General features: G+C 39.0%; 1 protein-coding gene across 1 annotated transcript in view; it reads right to left on the bottom strand.

Annotated features, from left to right (window-relative positions):
* PTPN13 (protein tyrosine phosphatase non-receptor type 13) overlaps positions 1–22,721 on the bottom strand; it is a 109,132-nt gene that overhangs the window by 74,573 nt on the left and 11,838 nt on the right. Inside the window, exons 2-4 of the mRNA XM_041412152.1 lie at positions 12,847–12,966; positions 4,999–5,168; positions 1,264–1,329 (exon numbers count right to left, since the gene is read on the bottom strand). Coding sequence (XP_041268086.1) covers positions 1,264–1,329; positions 4,999–5,168; positions 12,847–12,966 — 356 coding nt within the window. The remainder of the gene's footprint in view (positions 1–1,263; positions 1,330–4,998; positions 5,169–12,846; positions 12,967–22,721) is intronic.

The raw sequence follows: 22,721 nt of genomic DNA, 5'->3' as shown, positions 1-22,721 counted from the left end.
TCTTTAAGTCACCCTCCTGCTACTGTTGAATACTGCTCCTTTCATCTCCTACAAGACAGGAGAGCAAAGAAAGAGAAAAGCCCAGTATCTAAGAAAACTCTAGGGATTTTGGGACAGGCAAGGTAGGCATTATGAACAGGTACCCCTAAATAGTCAGAGCTTCAAAGTTTTTTACCTCACTTGGCTGCATTAAGGCAGCTACTTCCAAACAAGTACAACTGAGATCTCTACTACCACTGTGTTAAAGAAAATATTAGGAACTGAACGCCTAAAATGCTGAAGTCTTTCAAAATTTTCTTCCTTAGTCTTATATATAACATCTACTAGTAGGAACGAACCTAAATCTGAACCACAAACTGCTTCTCCCACAGCTTCAAATCCACCACTAAATGCTTTTTCAGAAGCATTTAATCTTATTTTCACTATTCTAGATATTTACTTCTTAAAATTTAATTGTGGGCAGGGAAGGAGCACTGAGGAAGATAATCACATTTATCTTCAGTCAGTTTTGGCAGGACAGTCTAAGAGTTCTGCTGGGTGTGTAAAATAACCACATTGAGCAATAACACTCAACTCTAAGCAGTCTGCAACTATGTCTGCATTGACTGACAAATCAATAGCAAGAGTCTACTCCCTTTTCCAAACAATTCATACCCTTTCTTGGCCATTGTGAAAGGTAAGTATCTATATGTGCCAAATCCAGACTCACAGAAACTATAGCAGCATGGAAAACAAGTTAATTATGTGTAAAACAACCATGTTACTTCAATATTTATTTTTATATAAGCCTAAATGAAAACAAATTATTTTCTCCTTTGTCAGCAGCTTAAACCACTGTCTTTCAGCCTGTGGCATTACAGGATAGACCAGCCCAGATGTATCTTCATGGAAACTAACACAAACGTGCTATCAGCACCTTCTCCCTGCAAGACAACACCACACTTCACAAGAAAAAGTATGGGAAAGGAAACTTCTGTACTGTGCAGTGACCGGAACAGACTGCCCAGAGAAGCTGAGAGCTCCCTCACTGAACCATCTGGATGCAATCCTGTGCCATGCGCTCTGGGATGACCCTGCTTGGGCAGGGAGGTTGGACCCACTGGGGTCCTTTCTAACCAGATCCATTCTGTAAAACTCTGGGAAAGGCATCTTACTCCGCAGTGTCTCAGTATGACATCCTGCCATGCAAACTCAAATGCAGAGTCAGTCAAACAACACCAAGTCCGAAGTTGCAATATTAAACAAAACCAAATCTAAACTTACCTGACTTTGAGGAACTTCATGGTCAGCTCCCCAAAAGAGTGCCATACCAAGAGAATAAATATGAACCTGCCATAAGACACAAGATATCTGTCAACTCATTGAACAAGACTGGAAATACAAAGCAGAGTCCTTAAAGGAGAACCACTAACTTAACATCATTTTGCTTAGAAATACATTTCTAGTATTTAGGCTCAGCTGTCTTTTACATCCTACCTCTCCTTAACATGAGGTTCAGAGAAGCAAATCCTAGTGCTACTAAACATACAGCATCCAACCAGTGCCCCCTCCTTTTTGATCAGTTTTAAGCTTTCATCTCACACTGAAGCCAGAAATCATGTAATCCATACAATCAGCCCAGTGTGGGGTTAGACTGCATGCTTGTGTCCAAGGATCCTAAAAACCTGTGAAGTCTGAAGCAAGGCAGACCTTAGCACGACTCAAGCAGGGGGCTATCCTATGAGATCACAGAGACTGAGATCAAAGGAAAAAGAAGGAATCAACAAAAGAATATAAACATTGAAAGCAGTACCTTAATCTATAACTGATATTTGAAGGTACAAATGCATTAACCATTACACATATAATTAACAATTAACATATCTTCAACATAATACACTCATCAGTACAAGGAATAAAACCTTTAAATACTGCAGAATTAAGAGTACAAGCACATGCTGGCTCTGTAGGTGACTGTCAAAACAAAACAGGTAATTGAAAGAAAGCACAGTTTTTCTAAACTGTGTAAGTAATATACACTAGTCATGGCTCTTTATACCATGTTATTAGTAGTATTTATGGTACTTAAAGCAACAAATGTATTGAATAATTCTGAAGGCAATGAACAACAATTACAAGGACAGCAATAAATTAAAGCTCACATAAGTCAGCCTCTTCACTAACTAAAAGCAAAACATCTTACTTAAATTCTAGATATATAAATTGACAAAAATCTGAACAGGTTAGGACAGTAGTCAGAAAAATGCATCAAGCATTCTAAGTCAATACCACTGCCCTATCCAATCAGAAGCATTCTTTTACAAATACTGAGAAAATTGCTCTCTATCTGGTTTATCATCCATTACCCTTTCAATTGAAAAGCAACAAAGTCTTTCTTACATATCAAGATATACCACAGCTACAGAGAAAAAGGTGAATATGCTTTCATGGCAATAATGAATGCAAAAAAAACCTTTTCAGAAAAAGCTAACAAAACACAAAAGACATAAAAACAATCCAGAAAAAGCCCCAACCAAATAAAAATGGAAGTTTCCCAACTCTTTCAGTCCCCCAATAATGCAAGAACAGCAATTAAAAAAACTATTATAAAATTAGTTAATTCTAATTAGAGACACTGTCATAGTCCTAAGCCTGTCAGTGTTCAAGAAAAATTAGGACAATGGTCAGATACATTTCTGGGTTGGAGTCTTTGGAATCTCGAGTTGGACTTGATGATCCTTGAGGAGCCCTTTCAATTCAGGGTATTCCATCATTCTATGATTCTGAGCTTCAACATACCCAAAGACATTTCCAAAAATGAGATGTGCAATCAGACCGTAAACTAAAACTTTCTACTCTACTAATCTCTCTGAAAACATCTTTCAAAATAAAAGCATTTGTTCAAAAACTCTAATTAATGTTTGTATTATACTTAAAATATGTTCCACAATATATAAATCAACACGAAATTAATTTCCCAAATCAATCACCATTCTAATTTGCAATGGTTTGGTTACACTATTTCCAATAAGCTTGCAGTTACCTCAGACATATTTTGGAATAAAATTGACTGTGTGTTTTGGAATCAAAGGGGTATTAATATTATTTTTAGTATATCTCCTTGAATACACTGTTAATTTGTATTAGCAAGTACAATCATAACTGAAAAGACAAAGGCAACCCTGCCACTGTCTGACACAAGACCTTAAAAAACAAGGTGTTTTTCTGCCTTCAGCAGCTTTTGGTAGAACAATCAAAAAGGAAAACACCAATGATTTCCAGTAAATTAATTCAGTGAACTACAGCCAGTTGTGACAGAGGAAAAAAAAAGTTTAAACGTGTCAAAAGTTACCACAGTCAGCAAAGCAAGATCTGATTCTGTGATCTAAGAAACAAGAAGTCAACATATTCCTTACAAAGAACCAGTGTACACCTGATACAGAGTTTAACAGGAGTGCAAAGGGAAGTAGTCAAGGCAAGAGGGATGCACATATAAGCTATTTATTTCCTTTACCAACTTCAACTAATAAAGCCATAAAAAGTTTTTGTACTAAGCTATGTTTCCGGGGGCTTCCTTCTTCCACATCAGCAGCTAAGTGGATCACCTTCCACTCAGCAAGGAAGGTTATGCTGACACCAGGGCAGACATTCACACAGCCCCAGTCAGCAAGGATTAATCAGCCCTGCACAAGTACAGAGTGCCAGCATTTGGTCATGGCCTATTGACACGCTCTGTGTTGGCATTTACAGGCCACAGAGGCCCCTCTGAGTGCTTCCTTCCTCAAGATTAAGAAACATCACAGCACGGCTTTTCATAGTAACAGTCCTCCATTTATTTCAAAAAGACAAAAAGCAGCATATTGAATACTGGCACAGAACAAAGAATGCAATCAGCTCTGACAAAGATCACAAACTTGTCACTTCAGAACTATTTTTTCTGCCATTTTTAAAGGCCTGTTTTGTACATTAACTTCAGAGTTGGCACTAGAGGTAACGTTACTGTCTTCAAAAGTGTTGTCCCTCTTGAAAGCAAATAAACAAATCCAACAGTATGACTATAGGATTTGGCAGCTGCATCCTACATAACTGAACCTGAGTCTTCACTGATATGAGTGTTATTTTTACTTCTCTGTTAAAATTTTCAGCCTAGGTTTCTAATTGTTTATAGTTTTGCCATAGATAAAACCGTGAACATATTTTATAATACCATTAATTTTGACAATATGCAGGGCAAGAAGGATGTCTAACGGGCTTGGGAGTAACTGTGGATTTTCAGTAGGTGTTTGGTGATATAGCCCTGAAGAAAACTGACTATATACAAAAAGCTGCTAAAACAAAATGTTCAACACAGAAACACATGTTTTAATGGTCCTTGTGCACACAACAGCAATTGATGCCAATACCACTATCCTCTGAAGTAAGAGCTGTTTCTTCCTGGAGGAACACTGCCAAATGTCATAATTGTTCCCAGATTACAACACTGTCTGTGGCTAGCTTCTCTCTAAGCATTATTGATCCAGGGAAGCCAAGGAGATAGAAATAGCTCAACTTCCTTTTCACTCCCACTGTTAAATATCTTTGGCTAAGCCAAGGGAATGGCTTTCTGAGGAAAGTGTTACCATTCACAACAAATTCGTGTCAAGAAGACAGCTGAGAAGATAATAATTTTTACTGTACCTGTCAGTGACCTAGAGGAGACCACATATACAAACCTTACCTGTGTGAACATTTACCCTTGTGAAAGAGTTAAAATGGAGAAGTGGAAATTCTGTGCAGCCATTGCCCAAGTATGTACGTGGCCAGGGCTTGTACAGACTCTTCCTCACAACTGCATGCAACTATAATCACTATTCCACTTTAACCAGAAAAAACGAAGTAGGAGGATCCCTTCTCCCACCTCACAAAAGAAATTACATGAATCACAAACCATGGGGAGACAAAAAGGATGGTTTAAAGCTATTTTGTGAAGGGATCAACAACAAAACAGCAGAGCTGTTTGCCAAGGAAGAGGCACTGTACCTTTTCAACATCTGACAGGGATGACAGCGAGTGGTTCTGCAGAACCTCTGGTGCTGTGAACGCTCGCAGGTCTTGTTGGGACACATTTTCATCAGTAAATGACACACTGCCAGATGGAAGCAACAGGAGAGACCACGGAGAAATGATGAATCCCAGAGCAGTAGGATCAGCTGTAATTGAAAAGGGAAAGAAAAACAAAAACCACCCTGAAAATGAAGCAATGTTGTTTGATGCCCTTGCTGGATGTTAGTTTATTATCAGCCTACATACTGTTAGTGGAAGAGATTCATGCTTCCTCTTCCACCTGTGGTGTTTCATAACCACAACAACAACCTCAATTTTAATCACACTGGGGAGTAACACCTACCTTTTATGACTATTCTTCGCTATTACTCATAACAGCAAGCTCAGGAAGAGCCTGCTAAAATACTCACAATCCCCTCTCCTGAAGTTATTTCATTTATGTTACAGGTGACATATAAAATGTTCCCTTTCTGCAGTGCACAGGTCATTAAGGCTAATTCCTACAACAGGAATTCCAGCCCAAACTCCATTCCTACAATAGAGTTTGCTCCTATCCTAACATAGCACTAATGCAGCAGCAATGCCTGGAAGAGAATAGACAAAGTTAGTGAAGAAGGAAAATACTCATTAGAGTGGCTAATAGAAGGGGACAAAACAAAAGAATTTTGGGCACAGAAGTCTTTTTTAGTCTAAAGTGAAAAAACATTACAAATATCTGAACATTTCAAAACAAGCACTGAAACCACAGAACCAAAAGTAACCAAAATATGCCATTTGTCAGCTAGGTTTTTGATGTCTGATGATACTGCTGTCAAACTAACTTTAGAAAAAAGAAGGCCACTTTTTAAGTCAAAACATTTTTTCTACACCTCAAACATGAATCAACCCAGTTTCACTGGAGGAGGCATGATGTTTTACTAAGTAAAACTAAAAGCTAATGTGTATTTTTTCATAGGCAAAAAGGCAATAGCTCTGCCTTCTGCTACACAATATATCAATGACCTGAGGAAACATGCATTTGAATGATATATCCTTTTCCCTTGACATAGTAAGCAAAACCAGCAGAATAATAATTTCCTCCATTAGCACCACCACTAACATTTTCCATTCTCCAGCTCAGGATATTCCTACAGTGCTGGTTCCTAGACTGATGAACTATCTGGTAATCTAGAATATTTCTAATCTCCTAGGAAATGTATTAAATTACTGCTTGCAGGTATCAGGTGTAAAAGGATCTCTCAAGTAAGTCCTTCCATTTTCTAACCCCACTTCCTCTGAAACAAACGGGACAAGTGCTGGTTGCTGTTGTGGCATCAAGTTCAGATGCTAGAAAAAAAAAGAAACAAAGATGGACAACCCATTCCTAATATATGTAACAAGAAAATACCACTTTATATAGCAAAGCCTCCAAAAACATTTTCAGGAAGACTACCTTAGTTGGCCTTTAACTTTCAAAAATTATCCTGTGGGTAACTACTGGATTCTGCACCACTTTGTGTGTATTCACCACTGATATAAAAACCCTAAACAATCAACATCTTATAATATTTTAAGATTTCACCTTATGAGTCCCAACTCAGGAATCTTAAGAAATGTAGAGGCTTTAGTCTTAATTTAACATTTTATATAACAAATACTTGAAAGACATAAAAACTCTTCATATTCTGAAACATACTGAGACAAAAAATGGATTTAGTTTTGAGAATTAACCCCCCCAAATTAGTCTGAAGTCTTCCCAATACTAATTTCAACAAACTTTGGAGCATTTGTCCCCTATAGAGTCTGAATTTATTGATCCACCCCCACTCAAGAATCTTCATGACCTGAAGCAATGTAAAACTAATGTGATATACAGGAAGTTTAGAAAAAGGACTGATTTTGCCAGGCTCATTTTACTGATATCTTCTCAGCTTCCTCCTTCAGTAGCCTATAACTTACGTAGCAGATCATAGTGCCTACATCACAACTCCATGGAATCTCATCTAGTGTTATGAAGGATGAGGATAAAACAATTAATTCTTCAGTTTCTTCCTTAAGGCATGCATCATAAGCCAAAATAACTATCTCAAAGCTCCAACCAGGTAGATATACCTAAGGAAATACTTTTTAGTAACACTACTCTGATGTGTTTGCACCATGGATAAAAAAGTAGCAAAGATGCAACACATCAAACAGCCAGCAACTATAGGAAAACAAAACAAACTATTTTCCAGTGATAATATTCATGTCATCTTCTGTTTAGGCTTTCAGAATAATTTACAAGAGCAGTAAGGGTAACACACTCCTGAAAATACTGAGGAAAATGACAAAAAACCATAAACAAACCAAAAAAACACCAAACAGGTTTCAAGTCCCTTTTTTAAAGGCACTGGAATTCAGGATATGGCTCCTGGTCAATTTTCTATCCATTGGGCTTTCAACTGTGCTAGAGCTGCCAGCCTTCTGAATTAACTCCAGAGCTATGCAACTCTGTAACAAAACACTTGTGAGAGCACAGCATTTCAAGCAGTGCCAAGGCAGAGATAAATAGCGTGGTCTTACTTGAAGTGAGAGAGGGAACTGGCTTTAAACACAATAAAACCAGAAATAATCTTCAGCTACAGAGCATCTGCCAAACAAATGAGAGAGGAAAAAAATCCTTTATGTGCTTTAACAGCATACAAATAGTCTCAGATAAAAAAGACCCACCACATTCTAAGAAACATGAAGACAAATATTTGAAATAGATCTATTTTACATTATTGATGGCAGGTAATTTTGAATTCCCAAGCTACAGTCAAGTCAGTCCTTCAGGATCTTTTTCCCCCACTTCTCTCTTAAGCCACAGCCATTAGCACAGAGCACACAGACACACACACGTCTGAAAAGCACAGAACAACCCAAAAATATACACAAGGTTTTCAATACACATCTTTGTTTCCCTCTATAGCCCTCACTGAGACAAGTAATCTGAAAATTTGTATGCTCAGGCCAGGCTGGAGGCAGACAGACCACCGACTCCCCTGCAGCCTGGCCAGGCAGCCTGCAGGATGATGCCAGCACACGGGACCACTTCTGCTGGAAATCCTCTCATCCTTGGGCTGGCGCAGCGTGTCCCTGCATGCCTGCTGTGCAGGGCAAGCAGCACTGCAGCGTGTCTGCTCCCTCTCCCTTTGGCACCAAAGGATAGGAGAGCTCTCATGGGATACTAAGCCCCTTGGAAAACTGAGATGTACTCTTTCCTGAGGATACTGGAGCAAGAAACAGGGTGAACAATTAGTTTCTGAGATCAGTTTCTGCACCTGAGCTGCCCCACAATCACACACCACACTTCACAGTCGTGCTGACCACATCCAGCAGAGCTCTACCAAGAGTGCAGAGTCACGAAGTCTCTTTGGTGTGAGTAGGGTGGGTAGAGGTGGAGGAAGGGATGAGGAACACAAACTAAAAACTTTTTAAAACCCCAATAAAATTACAAAAGCCCAATCTCTCTCCTTCTCAGCAACCAAAAGATCAAATGTCACCAGATGATGAAAAAAGAAAAATCATTCCCCAACAGTTACGGGCAAAGGGAAAAAGCAATCATTTATCACCTGCCAACAAGGACGAGCTAGGAAATGAGGATTGGGGGTTTTACCCCTACCTATTGTATTTTTCTTCTTGTCAACCAAACCAATCAATTTCCTGCTCCATCCCAACTAGGTCTGTGATTACTTTGGACTTGCCACTAGTCCCCATCAACACATTTCACACTTTGCCTTCCTTCTTTTCATTACACTTACTCAAGCAAAGCAACTACAATAGTTTGACTGTCAACAAGATTTACAGGTCCCTGAAAACCATAATCTTCCTCCTTTACATCCACTTTCAGATGATATAACTTTTCTTTACAAAAATAATTTCCCATATGCAAATTTGCAAGACATTCAACTTGCAAAGACTTTCTTTCTTTGCTCAACCTGTCTTTTTAATATCAGACTCACTTTGCCCCTTCTCTTACCCCTTCCTTTAGATACATGTCTCCAAACTTAAGGTCCAATTATTTTCAGAATCCTCAACGCACACTTTAGAACAGGAGTGGCCTAAGTGACATATGAAGGCTTTCCCAGTTTCCAGTTTAGATAAATCTTTTTCAGTTAAACCTAGCAAATTAGAGGGACGCCTGGTTTATAATTCTCAGCAGCAGCGAGCACAGCATTCTCCTTATGCTTATACACTCACATTTGAGATTACTTCAAAGACTTGTTTCTTTGACCTCATGGAGTTCTGAGTGCAAGATACAGCACGTCTGAAACAGCTGATACACCCTTTCAACAACAAAATAGTTATTGCAGATAATTAAACAGATGTAAGAGAAGGGCAGGTCTGGTATCGGCCTTTTCAAATCTCCAGATTAATCTCAACACCACCAGTGCAACTGATGTCAGATCTGCAACTGAGTCCCAGATTGCCTTTCTCCTTCATTTAACAGCTTATAACGTGCTGACAACACAGCTACCAGAGCTGATCTTCTAAACTGGTGATTAGCAAGTGGGCACTTCAATCTAAGCTTACATTTTTTTATAATGATAGAAATAAATGTGTGAAGTATTTTTAAGGATTTCAACATCTCTTAGAACCGTAAATACAAAGAGGGATAAAAACATGCACATTTCTGTATCTGTTGCTGAATAAGGCGTGACATGATACACAGTTAACCATGAAGACAATGGATCTCCATCCTGTGCTTCTCTTATTCAGTGCTTTGATGGCTGAGAAGATAGACTCACTACAAGACATGCACAACTTCTATATATCGAGAAGTCCTCAAATCTGTAACAGAAACTTGTTCTGGACATTTTTTCTAATTTCCAGAAACTAGCTTAAGTAAGAAATTAATTGAAGAACAGATTCTCAGTTGACTGAGTGATAGCAAGTTTCCCAACTTGAAACAAACTACCAAAACTCTACCAGGAACACATACATAAATAATTACTTGGGCTGGTAATTCCTTTAAGTGTTTCTGGTTCCTGGGCTGGTGCGGGGAGGCTGCCAACAGATGGCAATTTAAGAGTTAGCTATTTCCACAGCCTTTTTTATCCCCCTCATTTCAAAACAGCTGGTGCACAGACCATTGAACAATATGCCTAATTTAATTTATTCTGAATAAAAAATTTACAAAACACTCAGCAAAGCTTATATTTTGTTACAGAACAGCATGTTCAGGGACTCCAGGACTCCGTACAGGGAGGAAGAGCACTTTTGAGAGCTGGTCAAAGCGGAACATGCTGTCATCTTGCAGAAGCTAAAAGCATACCCTATCTCCCTTGGCCCAGGAGTGATCAGTCAGTTCTGAAGAATTTTGGAAACTCACCCTCTGCTATAAAATACCTCTTCCACACCAAATGCATGGAAGAAATGGGCCTGAAATTTGACCAAGGAAGACAAGATTTCTTCAGAATCCCCTGTTTGCCACAAGCCCTCCACAAATAAAGAACAAAATTGAGTCAGACAAGCCTAGAGGAACCTCCACATTTTCTATTCCTGCACGTCAACACCACCTTCATAAGCCAGCACAGAAACTGATATTCAAGATGACAAAAAAAGTTTCTAGATTGCTTCCTGAGTGAAGACAACCTTCATTAAAGACTGTCTGGTTATCCAACTCTTGCTGGGAGGAATTAGATTACCTTTATCAACCTTTGCTACCCAGAAAAGCTCTTTCATTTGAGTGTCTCTTGAAGTGCATTTTACCAAAGGCTATATCCCAGGTTAATTAACAGCATGCAACTGAAAACGGTTTGCTGAACTAGCAGAAAAACAACTCAATAAAACAGCTTCATCTCCAAAAAAGAGACAGATTCTTCTGGCACTGATTTTATCTGATTTTGTGTTTTTGTCTTCATGGATAGGAAGTAAGATCAGAAGCTTCTGCCACCTAGCCAGTCTTGGCTGGCAAACATTCCCCTGCCTTAAAAACACATATCAGAAGTCCTGGGGCAGATTTCTGTTTTGTGCTCTCATCTTTCAGTACTTGTTCTTCTGAAGGAGAGCTGACTGTGTTCTCATTGTTGATGCTTGCATGCAGTCTTCATAGAGATTATGGTAATTTTTCTGCACTACTCTCAGGACAAGCAAAGGTGAGCTCTTATTTTCAGCAGATACTCCCTTCTAGAAAAAAATTTAGACCTAGGATAAAGTTTTAAGTGGAAAATTAGTAGTGAAACCACTACTATGTGCTCATACAACTGTGATCTTGCAGGTGGATTAGAAGATGGAGCTCCATGTGTCAATTCCTGCAAAGTTTACAAGAGTAAACCTTTAATCATCCAAGATCCCTCTTAAGTCAAGGTCTTAACAATCTGCCCTCTTAAAAGAAATAATTCTTCTGACTGTCTCTCAGAGACAACAAAGAGTGAAAGAGAGGAAAGCAGATGTCAGCTTTCCTTTTCTTGCAATATGAGAAGTAGCAGGACAGGTCAGTTGCTCAAACTGCAACAACAAACTCAGCATTCTTAATAGGGAAAGCTTTTTACTACACATAGGCTGTGAGAACACTGTAAAGGGAAGAAGGTAAATTTGAATGGGATGTCAAAACTACCTATAATTCACCTGGCAAAAAATATGTTGGAGAAGTTGATAAAATTCATATTTGTAAAGCTAAGTCAAGTGTGATCGGAGATCAGGCACCATATAGCAGTTTCTGCCCACATCTGCCTTCTCTGGAGCCTGCCAATTATCAAACAGAGACCACTCTCAGAGACTGTGCAACACATAAGACAGAGCCAGTGTCTGACTCAATCAGACTCAACAACCAAATCAAGATTTGGTCTAAACCAAATCTTGAAAAAACCAGCCCAAAATAACCTAAATGTTGAATCTTGATAAAATTCTACATCAAATATTTGCAAAAAATACAAAATATTTTGCCCTAAATAACAAAGATGTGCCCCTTGCACAGTAATGTTGCAAAACAATGAGTATTTTCAAAGTGTGAGCCTTTGATTTTTAATTAATAAAACTGAATAAGCTTACATATGCATGCTTAGATATAAAGAGATGACACCCCATAAAGGTGCTGAAATACTAGGATGAATCATGGGAATATATACTTTATCTGAGAACAAGTTAAAGATGCTACTGAAGTTCAATATTTGGGTTAAGCATTTATTGCTATTAAAAAAATAGCAAGAAAGGGAGGGAAGGGCCTTAAGGACTTGCAGATTTTAAAGAAAAGAAAGGGAAACATAAGGAAGGGGAAAATTTCCATATTCAGACCTAGTGCTAAAATGTGTATTATTAGCAATATTGCAGATGCTGAGCTTGGAGCCTACTGAGGTGGGAGGAAGAAGAAATACTTCTACTCCTTTGAAGTACAAGTCAACACCACATTCCTTCAGTAGCTACATAGGTGCTGCCACCTGCATTTTGGAGAATCATACCTAGCCCTCTGGAGAAGTTTTCTGTTTTTCACCTTTGAGACAAAATCTCTTCAGAGTACACTGGTCGTGACTGCACAGTACTGCACTCATTTCCGTGTGCCCTTCAATACCAAAATGCTCCACTGGTCTCAGACTTATTTATCACTTTTTTCCTATGTTTCCATCTCACTCCAATGGGTCTAAAATAATTGAAGTTACCACCACAAGAACTGGGATGTGCCACAGGTTCTGGCAGAACATGAAGTGAAGGCTGAAAGCAACCTTTGGGCTGCGGTGCAGAGAGGCACTTACCTAGAGACAACCTAGGAGCAAGGTATTTTTTGGGTTTAGAGCCTAAGAAGGACAAGGCAGTTTACTTATATGGCACATTAATATAACTAAGATGTTTCCAGTTCTGTATTTATCAGTCTTAAAAAGTGCTTACCTTTTCTGAATAGTTCTTGAAGGCTCTCTGCACTTTGATTCAAAATAGCCCATATTTCCTCTTCTTGCAATGGTCCTCCCCGAACCTCCAGAGCCTCTGCTAGTGACACATGCATGTTACCTGGGAAATAAACAGACTGATGTAAGACTAAATAACATTTTCTTCTCCATGCATGCAGTATTCAAGTAGTAATAACTCATGTTCAACCCTCAGTCACAAAAATTCTCAAGCATTAGCAGAACCCACCAAATATCGATAATACAAGATGTTCCCTATGGTAATAAAGACTTTTGAGCACCTACTGCAGAAAAACTCATCTTAAGAATAAAATGATCCATATTAATATTGTAGGCTCTACATCCATAAATTCAACAAGCTAGCATTAATTCACAAACTGTGGGCAAGAGCTTGCTCTGTTAATAAAGATAACAGATTGATCAGTAGTTACAGGTTTATTAAAATAAATAATCTATTGACACGACTTTGACAGTTTTAAGTCAGTGAAGCTGTTGTTAGAAAAGGAAGCTCTTCCTCCTTTCACAGAGTTGTTGATAGTATTTCATGGCCATATTATGAGAAGCACTGCCAGCAAATATGCACACAAGCAAAATAGCTATGGAACTGATAGATAGCTATGGAACAGCTTCTCCTTGCAGTTAAAACCCACAATAAAACTGTTAGCAGCACTCTACATATTACAGCCCCAGAAAACAAAGATTTCTTTGCCCAGATAAAAGAAGTTATGTTTCACTATTTTTTGAAAGAGCTAAACCACCACACTACAATATAATATTCTGTTGTCCAAAACCATTTGAGAACTGAAGACTGCATCCCTAAATATTCTGGCAAAGCAAAGCTTCAACCATTCAATAAGCTCAGGAGCAAATAAACCATGTGTCTGCTTAATTACTCCAGCTTTCTATGAAATGTTCTCAGATTGAGCACTCATGCCAATTTCTATTTCTGATTAGGATGCAGCTGCAGTGGCTTCTCTCCATGCTTCTCTCCAAAGCCCAGAGAATAAAATCTTGAGGCAGTGAGCTGTAGTAAGAGCCTAAGGTATACTGTCACTCATTGGTAAGTTTGTTATTTGTCTCCAAGGCTCCAAAGTTGTTGCTGGAAATGGAAAATACAGTTCCAGAAGCAATTCTTATGGTCTGGAGACCAGTAATTGATACCAACAGTTTCAGATGACCCAATGGTACTGCTGGAAGCTCCTGCCCCTTCCTGTAAATCACCTACCCAGAGCCTCCCCATCACACCATACAATCCTGGCTCAGGCGTAGGATACTAACCTAACAAATTTAAAGAGGAATAGGCTTATAGACTATATTTATTTTCCTAACTGTTTAGGCAGGTTTATGCCTTCCATGTGTTTTTAACTACAGATAACCCACCTAAACACATAATGGCAAGATAAAAGGCTGACTATCCTGCAGTTTCTAACTGAAAACATGGGGTTTGACAATACTTCCTAAAATACTAGCTTTTTCACCCAGAATTCCATACCACTATTGAAAAATTACATATTGCTGGCTGCTTTTCAGCACAGGTTATTTTTCCTTATCTCACAACTTGCCAGTCTGCAGCATTCAATTACTGTGCATATTTACTAAGCCAGATATATTTTCAATAATTAATGTTCAAAAGTCATCATCGAGAGAGTAGAAGGGAAAGCAGACTCAGATACATTTAAAAGAAAGATGAAATGTGAATTCCCAAAGAGAAAAATAAATAAACCATGAAAATGGCAAGGTAGGAACCAATGTAGACTTGCAATAAATGGAAGGAAAACCAGAGAAAATTGTGCTTCCAGTCAGCATGAGATTCACATACACCAGGCACAGAGTGTCTGGTCTCACTGTTCCAGAAAATTCTGTGATTTCATGCCACTGTGTCAAATTTCAGTAGGTAAATCTAGAATGAAGCTGTCTGGATTAAAATAGCTCATCTTCTCCTAGGGACTAAAAATACATTAACTCCAAATGAAAACTTTCTGTGATAAATAGTCTAAAGGAGAATGCCAAGCATAAGAACAACAATCCCCTCTCCCCCACCCCAAATCCTTCTCTGCCACTTCCCTTCTCCCCATTCTGCAAAATGTTGCATCCTTTCAGCTATGATTAAATAGTGTGGACTGTTCTGTAGCAGACATAAGCCAATTCCCTATTTAACAACACAACAGAGACCATAAGCATGTCTGCTCAAACTCCCAAACACATTACATCAACAGTAAAAGAATCCTACAGCAAACAATTTCTTGATCACAGTGCGAAGCAATATGAATATACACACCCAGCCACCCAGGCCTCTGCTGTAGCAGTGCAAGCAATGAGATCTGCTTGCATTTTACAGATAGCAGGAGCTCGACAAATAAAAATCAAACATATAACCCAACAAAACCAAACTATGATTTTGAAAGCCAAAGTAAAATCTATCACAAAACCAGTCATTACCAGCACAGCCACATGCAAAATGCCACAAGCTGGGATTTGAATGGTACTCTCATTGAAGCAGATCTGTTTCACTAACTTTTTTGGCAACTTTCTCTGTGACTTTTCTTCCTCAAAGTTATCTTTAAGCTGCAGTGCTTGTCTGTCTCAGCAATGGCCAACATGCTGGTTATGAGGATTTAAAAACCTCCCACAAAATGGTTCTCTAGCACCAAGGAACTGACTGAGGGAAGCCGGGGGAGAAGCTGTTGGCAGGAAAATGCAAGGCCAGGTTTCTCCACCTGTCCAGCCCACCTGTCATCAGCCAGGCACCGATCTGGAGCTGACAGTGGAAGTGCCTGGTTCAACACATATTTCTCTTTCCCCCCTGGTTCAACACATATTTCTCCCAAGACAGTTTGTCTGTCTTGGATATTTTTCACAAGAAGACATTTGTAGGAATGCTGATGTTTGCAATGCACAACTCCTCCAAATTCCCTATCTCCTCAGATTCTGGGAACCCTCAATAGTGTGTGGTCCTTTGTGAAAACAGAAACCTCAAATGTTCAATTCATACAAAAGCTTTTGGTTCTATGCAATACCCAAACATTATGATAAATTGCAATATAAGGACTATATGGAGTAATTTTTCTAAGAGAAAAAATTTGAAGTTTTTGTAGAATACTGTATCAAAACGATGTTCCCGGCAGTCTCTGTGGTTTTCAGTGTTCCAGGCTGACCAGCAAAGAAATCTAGATGTAAAGTTCTCTATTGACTCATAGTTCATGTCAACCCCTGTTTTTGCTACAAGTCCTTTCCCCGTCTCCTCTTTATCCAAGAAAAGCAAGATCTGGAATTCTGTGCCCTTGTAATAAGGATGGACAGAGTAAAGAACATGGAAAGGTGCACCTTCCAAGGATGAGTTCACTTCCCCTTTTCTTGGGGCAGAATTATGATGGCATCTTAATACAAGACAACAGGGAGATGGGATCAGAGTAGGCAAGTCTCAGGGTTAGGTGGTATGAACTCCACAGGAACTGCTAGGGCATGGAGTACTCACACACCCAAAACTTACATGAGATCACAGCCACGGGACATCCCAAGAGGGAGAGTCACACAGCAGAGAGCACAACACAGTGTAGGAAGGCAGCGGACAAATTAGAACACTGGAGGTGCACAGACATGAACCTGACAGACTGCTTGTTCTGGGGCAGAATTTACTCCCAGACCACACAGGAATACTATTTCCACAGGAAGGGAGTTGCATTGTATGGAGGCAACTTTAATGCTCCAGGACAAGAGAGTAAATTCAGGTGTAAATCATTTGTATTAACAAGCTCTGGGTGCAAATTTCTTGGCACGACTCAGCCCTAAGCCATGTAGGCAGCACAGTCACGGGGAAAAATGTTGCCTAAGACAGAGGCCTCTCCCATATTTCAGACACTTTTTGAAAAGAGCCTGTCTACCTCATGAGCACCAGCTGCCAGCTCCTCCCTCTAGACAGACAGCTCACACACTCCCTGGTGAGTGGGATGGGGCTCTGGCTCTTGCCTGAAAGCAAGCTCAGTGACCTCCTGGCTTTAAAAGTCTCATTTCAAAGTCCCGGCAACCCATGTTAAAAGCACACCACCTAAGGAACATCCAGACAGTGCCTACCCCACCAGGCAGCCTTCCACGTGCTCTGTCCCAAGGAGGACAGAAAGCACAACAGGAGCAGCCCTTCACAGAGTAATTCTGTCAAAATTACTGTTTGCAAGATATATGCTTTTGCCCCTACCACTTACAAAGTCTTCACTTTTTAACTGCTTGTGTATGCAGAAGTTAAGTGCTGAGAATTCTCATTTCCCCCAACCACCACCATTTCTCCTCACACGTTTTAAATTTTAAATTGAAGGTCTCCAACAGCAAAGAAGAATTTGGAAAATTTTAAAGGCCGTTCTTTCCAAATTTTATTGAATTGTCGCCAGCCAAAATATTAAGAAGCTTTTGCCATAACATGGTTATTAAAGACTGTAACACAGTAATTTTTGTCAAAAAAGTTCCTAGAAACACACTAAAAGTCAAAAGGCTAAATTGCTTCAACTTAACTGATGCCTGACACTTGGTGTTTTGGTTTTATTAACATATCCCTTGCTTTTTTCCCTTACCTTGTGCATCAACATTTTTCCCCAATGTTGCAATAACTTCCGAACAAAAACTTTTAGTCAAAAGCTGTACTTTTACATCAGCTAACTGAAATGCCTGCACTACCTTGCACTTGATATTTCATAGGAATATGATGCCAAGAAACATGAAAAGCAACTGCTCTGGCATACACTCTGCAGGTATTTTTAGATGTGCAAGAAACAGTGAAAAAAATCTAGAATAAAAAAAAGTGTTAGCATTTCTCAATGACCATACAAAATATCGTGATATTAAATTTTATCCTTTGACAAAATTTAAAACAAAGAGGAGAGAGCAAGAAGGCTCTATATGCATACAAAATACTTTCAGTGGAGGAAAAACCCACCTTATTTGTCCCATGTAAAACACTGTTAGCTGACCTTAACTGTCCTGAATATGAGCAATATTGCCCCCTTGCTCCACAGGGACACTTAGGCAAAAGGTGGCAGGTTCTGAAGAGATTTTTCTCTTAGCAGATGAGCCAAGAGCCTCTTTTTGGAGGGGGCTTCTTCCTCTGGAGATATAAATGCCTGGAGGCAGAAGTACATTTAACAAGACAATTCTATCCAAGAGAACCTCTTAAAATTCACCTTTTTCATGCCATGATTAGCTGCCTGAAAATAAAACACTGACACTTTCATTCAGCACTCACTGAAGACAAAATGCTTTCTAAAAGCACTAGACAGGCACAAGTCTCTGACACTGAACTGGGGCTAGACCTGGACAGTTTCCGAAGTCTGGTCTCTCCCATTTCGGAACCTGAGCACCTTAAGCCATTACCATGCTCTGTAATTTCAGAATTCTGGCATCTATCCTCTTTATTTACATTGGCCCACATCTTACTCCCCCAAACAAGATCTGGACTACATATACCAATTAGTTTATCCCCAATAATACTGCTGCTGAAACCGGGCTGAAGTGCAAAACCCTGGAGCCAAGATAGAAAGCTTGCACTTCAGTAGCCTTTGAAACCTTATTTTCAAATCCACACATAAAAAGTGGTTTTCCTATAGCTGCAGGTCCAATTTGCATAGACTATCCATAAAATAAGGCATTATTTGCAAATAGTCAAGTAAAGTATGCAATCAAGTCAACCACACATGCTAATCAAGTCAACTGTGCTTAAAGAGATTTTTTTCTTTTAGAGCCCTGCTCTTATGTTAATTACTGCACATTATTCTCAATTATTGTCTTGAAGGATAAGGAAAGAAACCCTTGTGTCACATCCACTTTTTTCATTTCTCCTGTAGATATAAAGAGGGGGGACACAGCCCCACAAGATCCAGCTACCATTTCCCCCCTCTTTTCTAAAGTATTTAAAGAGCTGCAAGAAATCAGGTGAACCAAAGTTTTTGGGAAAAAAATCCCACAGTCCCATGGTGCTTTTCATTCAACCTGAGACCATATAATAATATTACCTTAGCACTATTTTTTCTCTTTCATCTTAGAGAGACCAGCAGAGTACCACCCAAGTGTTTCTCCCCTCTTCCTGTTATGGAATAGATTAGCTTCTTGCACTCACATATTTTCTTTCCATGTTCTCCTCTTTCTCCCCCACAGCAGACAGAATGAAATGTCAGCAAAACAAAAATACCATGCTCCTGGGCAAAGTCCTCAACCTATACCAAGTTTCTCTGAAACTGCATTTCCTCTTCAAACTGATAGCTTGCTGCTTGAGCTCAGACCTCCTAAGTAAGGAACAGAAACTAGCTCCAATTTGTGAGAAAATACAATATGGAAACACTCGCAGAAGTATAAATCTTGGCTTTTATTTCAACATACACAGATTAACAGATGAGATGCTAGCATTTCTCCTCCCAAAGCCTTAAATCAGTGCTATATTCCCAGATCTGGAAGACACAAGAATGTGACATACTGAGAATCTTGGCTTGCACCTCCAGGACAAGCAGTGTTTATTTTACTCAAAAAGCGCTTTCTTTCTTTCTTTCCTGGAAGGTGGAAAGAAATCAGCTTTTGGCATTGGTCTGAACACACAATGGAAGACAAGCTAGGGTTAGTGCTGACTCCCTCCTTTACTCTTCTGTCTCCATCACCAGAACCAGATAAACTTGTTTATCTGAAGCTTCGTGTTAGGCAAACTAGTAAAGCCAGTCCAAATTGCATATAATGATCATGAAAGTCATGTTTTCTAGGCAACTGCAGAATGCTTTTTCATACATGAGGGTAGCTGATGTTTCCCATTTGATATTAAAATTTTATTCAGAAGAGCATATAATTATCACTACAAAGTAAGCTTAATCCACATAAATCGCAGCATGATTCTTGTATCCCTCTCTTTGTTTAATTGTCAGTGTAAGATTCTTGGGCAACTCCCTTATTTTGCTGTTGATCTGCTCCACCTCAGAGAGGGCACGTCTCCTTGATGCATTTCTCATACTTGCAACTTTCATTTTAATTGCTAAGTAGCAGCAGAAGACCTGTGACTAAGGCAAGCTTTAGGAAAAAAAAAAATCAGGACTACAAAGCAGCTTGGCTATAGTGACACTTTTTAAACACCCTCATTCACACATAACAAATTAAACCCTTCTGATGACCTGAAATAACCAGAAGCAAAAAGGCATCTTGCTACAGGACGGAGTGATGACGTGCTGTCTATCAGACAAAAGGCACTAAGAATGGCACCTCCAGCTCTAGTCCAGCAGTTATTCCATTGTTGCATTGGAGAGCCACACATTCCTCACATACTGTGAAAAGGTCATGACTGAAGTCTGTCCTTACTCACTCAGCTCTCAGCACAGCTGAAGAGGGGAGCAGAAATAGTAGCAGGCACCTGATTTAAATGTCATGGAGCCACTGGAAAGCATTATTCTAAGTCCGTAAGTACTGCTTCCCACCATCTGTGCCATTCTAAGCTGTCTACAAATGAAACACGGGCCCTGGTGAGCAAGTGAAGGAAGTAGTGATAATTACTTAGTACAGTAACTGCTTTTTCATTCAGTACATTATTTTATAACTATATTATGGTATTATTCATAATCAGTTCCCAATGTTTGAGAAGAGTAATGCTCAAATATTTAACACTAAGATATAAATTGCCACAGACAAGAAATTCAGAGACTCTACCAATAAGTTTCACTAATGGATCAACTTACTTTAGAGTAGATTTTTAAAAGCTTAGCTTAGGGCCTCTCCATGATAATGAAGTGATAACTTTTACTACATCAATCAAATTCGCTTGTTCCAAAGGGCTCAGATTCTGTCAGAATCCTTTCAGTCTCAGTAACAGAGAATGATATCTTCCTTTAAACATGCCTCTTCTTGGGAAGGCAGTCCCCTTGCAGTAATGTAATAATCAGTGTCATGAAGGCAGTGCAACTGGATCAGCAAAAAATTAAGCCAAGTGACTAAGAGTTCTCTGTTTTCTTGGATGTGGCACTTGAAAGCCCTTCAGATAGGTATAAAAACAATAAGTTAATGTGCTAAAATACTGGGGGGGAAGAGAAGCAGTAGCACCCACCAACCTTAGTCATAAAGAAAAGTGTTAAGTTTGCAGTATATTTGTAAATAATGTAGAAGTCAACATACTCTTAAGAAGTGTAAAGACTGACCCTACCATATGTTATTTCAAAGCCTGACTTTAATTCTATATATTCACATCCAATCCTTCCACAAATGGCTTTTTAGGCTGTTGAGTAAACTGCATGGTTCACTTGGGTTTTGAGATTTCTTCCTTTAATGGGAGAAAGGTGGATCTGAGCAAAACAATCTTTGTCAGCCTCATATATTTGACTATCAAACATTTTGAAAAAAGACATTAGTATAAAATATGGCACTATGGCATACCTAAGCAGTTTTTCCATAGTTAAAAATGACCTCATGTATGGTACTAGTAAAGAATGCAATGGATTCAGGAATAAGGTTTGTGTTCTTCATTTGAAAGCAGCACCCTTACACACTCACAAGAAGAAAGAGAGCTGCTGACTTGTGTACTCAACCAGAAAAAAACATCTGGTATTCAGAGGACAGTTCATACTAAAAGCCACCTCATGTCCTTCCTGGAAAGGAAATAATATTCGATAATGCAGATAAAACTGGGTGAATAACAGAATGAAGTTTGAATAACACCTACCTGCACCTGATTCCTCCAGCAGTGCTTCTCCTCAGGTGTATACAGGTAAAGAAGCTGCACTGCTACAACACCAGGATTTTTCTGTTTAAGCACACATTCAGTCTGAGAGCTGACAAACTTCCACATCGATCACCCCACTTACCATATTTCTACTAAACTGCACTTGCATGTTTGTGTGGGTTTTGCCATGAAAATTTAAAAAAAACCCCAACCAATTTAAAAGTTACTACCCAGCCAGCATCCTCTCCAGCTACTCGGTTCTTACTAATACTCCAATATTTTTAATGGCTCCCAATGACTTTCTTACCCAATGCCCTAAGCTGAACTACATCCTCACACTTTTTTTCTGCCTGTAACTTGGTGGAAATAGTTGATGAGTCCAAATAATTACTGATGGAGAAAGATCATCTGGAGAGTCTACTATGCACTAAGTCTTCAGTCTTTGATGCTCAAAGAAGTAATATTCCCAGCTCCTGGAAAATTTAGATTTCCTTAAGCAAAAAAAAAAAAAAAAAGTGTGTTGCCTTCTCAGACAGTTATGATTTCTTAGGTTCATTTCTGGGAAAAAAAATTTTAAAAAGAGAGATATGGCATAAGGAACAGAATATTACAAGGTCTGCAGATAGATAACACCATTCATATCTTATCTGTGAACTCACCTGTCTGAGACTAAAGCTATTATTCACACAAGTGATGACTAATTAGTATTGTGAAAGTCTGAATTTGTAGCCTGAAAAACAGACAAGATGGAACAAAGGCCCACATTTCAGCTGTCAAGAACTGTACACACAAGAAAATCTGTGTCTCTAGGACCAAAGCATAAGCTGAGAGATTCTTACTCTGCTTTCCTGTAAGTTGAAATAAATGCTAATTCAAGTACAATAGCAAATATCAATTCTCATTCAAAGAGTACTGCTCTGTAACAGAAGAAAAAAAAGTAATTTTGCTCTCAGAGCCTCTCTATTCATATGTGGTAGTACAAGGTGTGAGATTTACACTTTTTATATGCATGAAAATACAATTTAAAATGTCTGTGATATGTTATCCTCCTATTCGGTGTGAAAACATTTACAAAGATTTAAGCAGGGAGAATCAGTGACTAATCTTATAAAAGGAACTTCATACACTTCCAACTGAGAGGCATAACTGACAATACCCTGGTGCCTCATCAGGAAACACGAACACTCCAA

The sequence above is a fragment of the Onychostruthus taczanowskii genome, unplaced genomic scaffold (genome assembly GCF_017590055.1).
Source record: "Onychostruthus taczanowskii isolate IOZ18803 unplaced genomic scaffold, ASM1759005v1 scaffold38, whole genome shotgun sequence".
In the NCBI taxonomy this organism is placed as follows: Eukaryota; Metazoa; Chordata; class Aves; order Passeriformes; family Passeridae; genus Onychostruthus; species Onychostruthus taczanowskii.
This window is presented reverse-complemented; position numbering and strand designations above follow the sequence as displayed.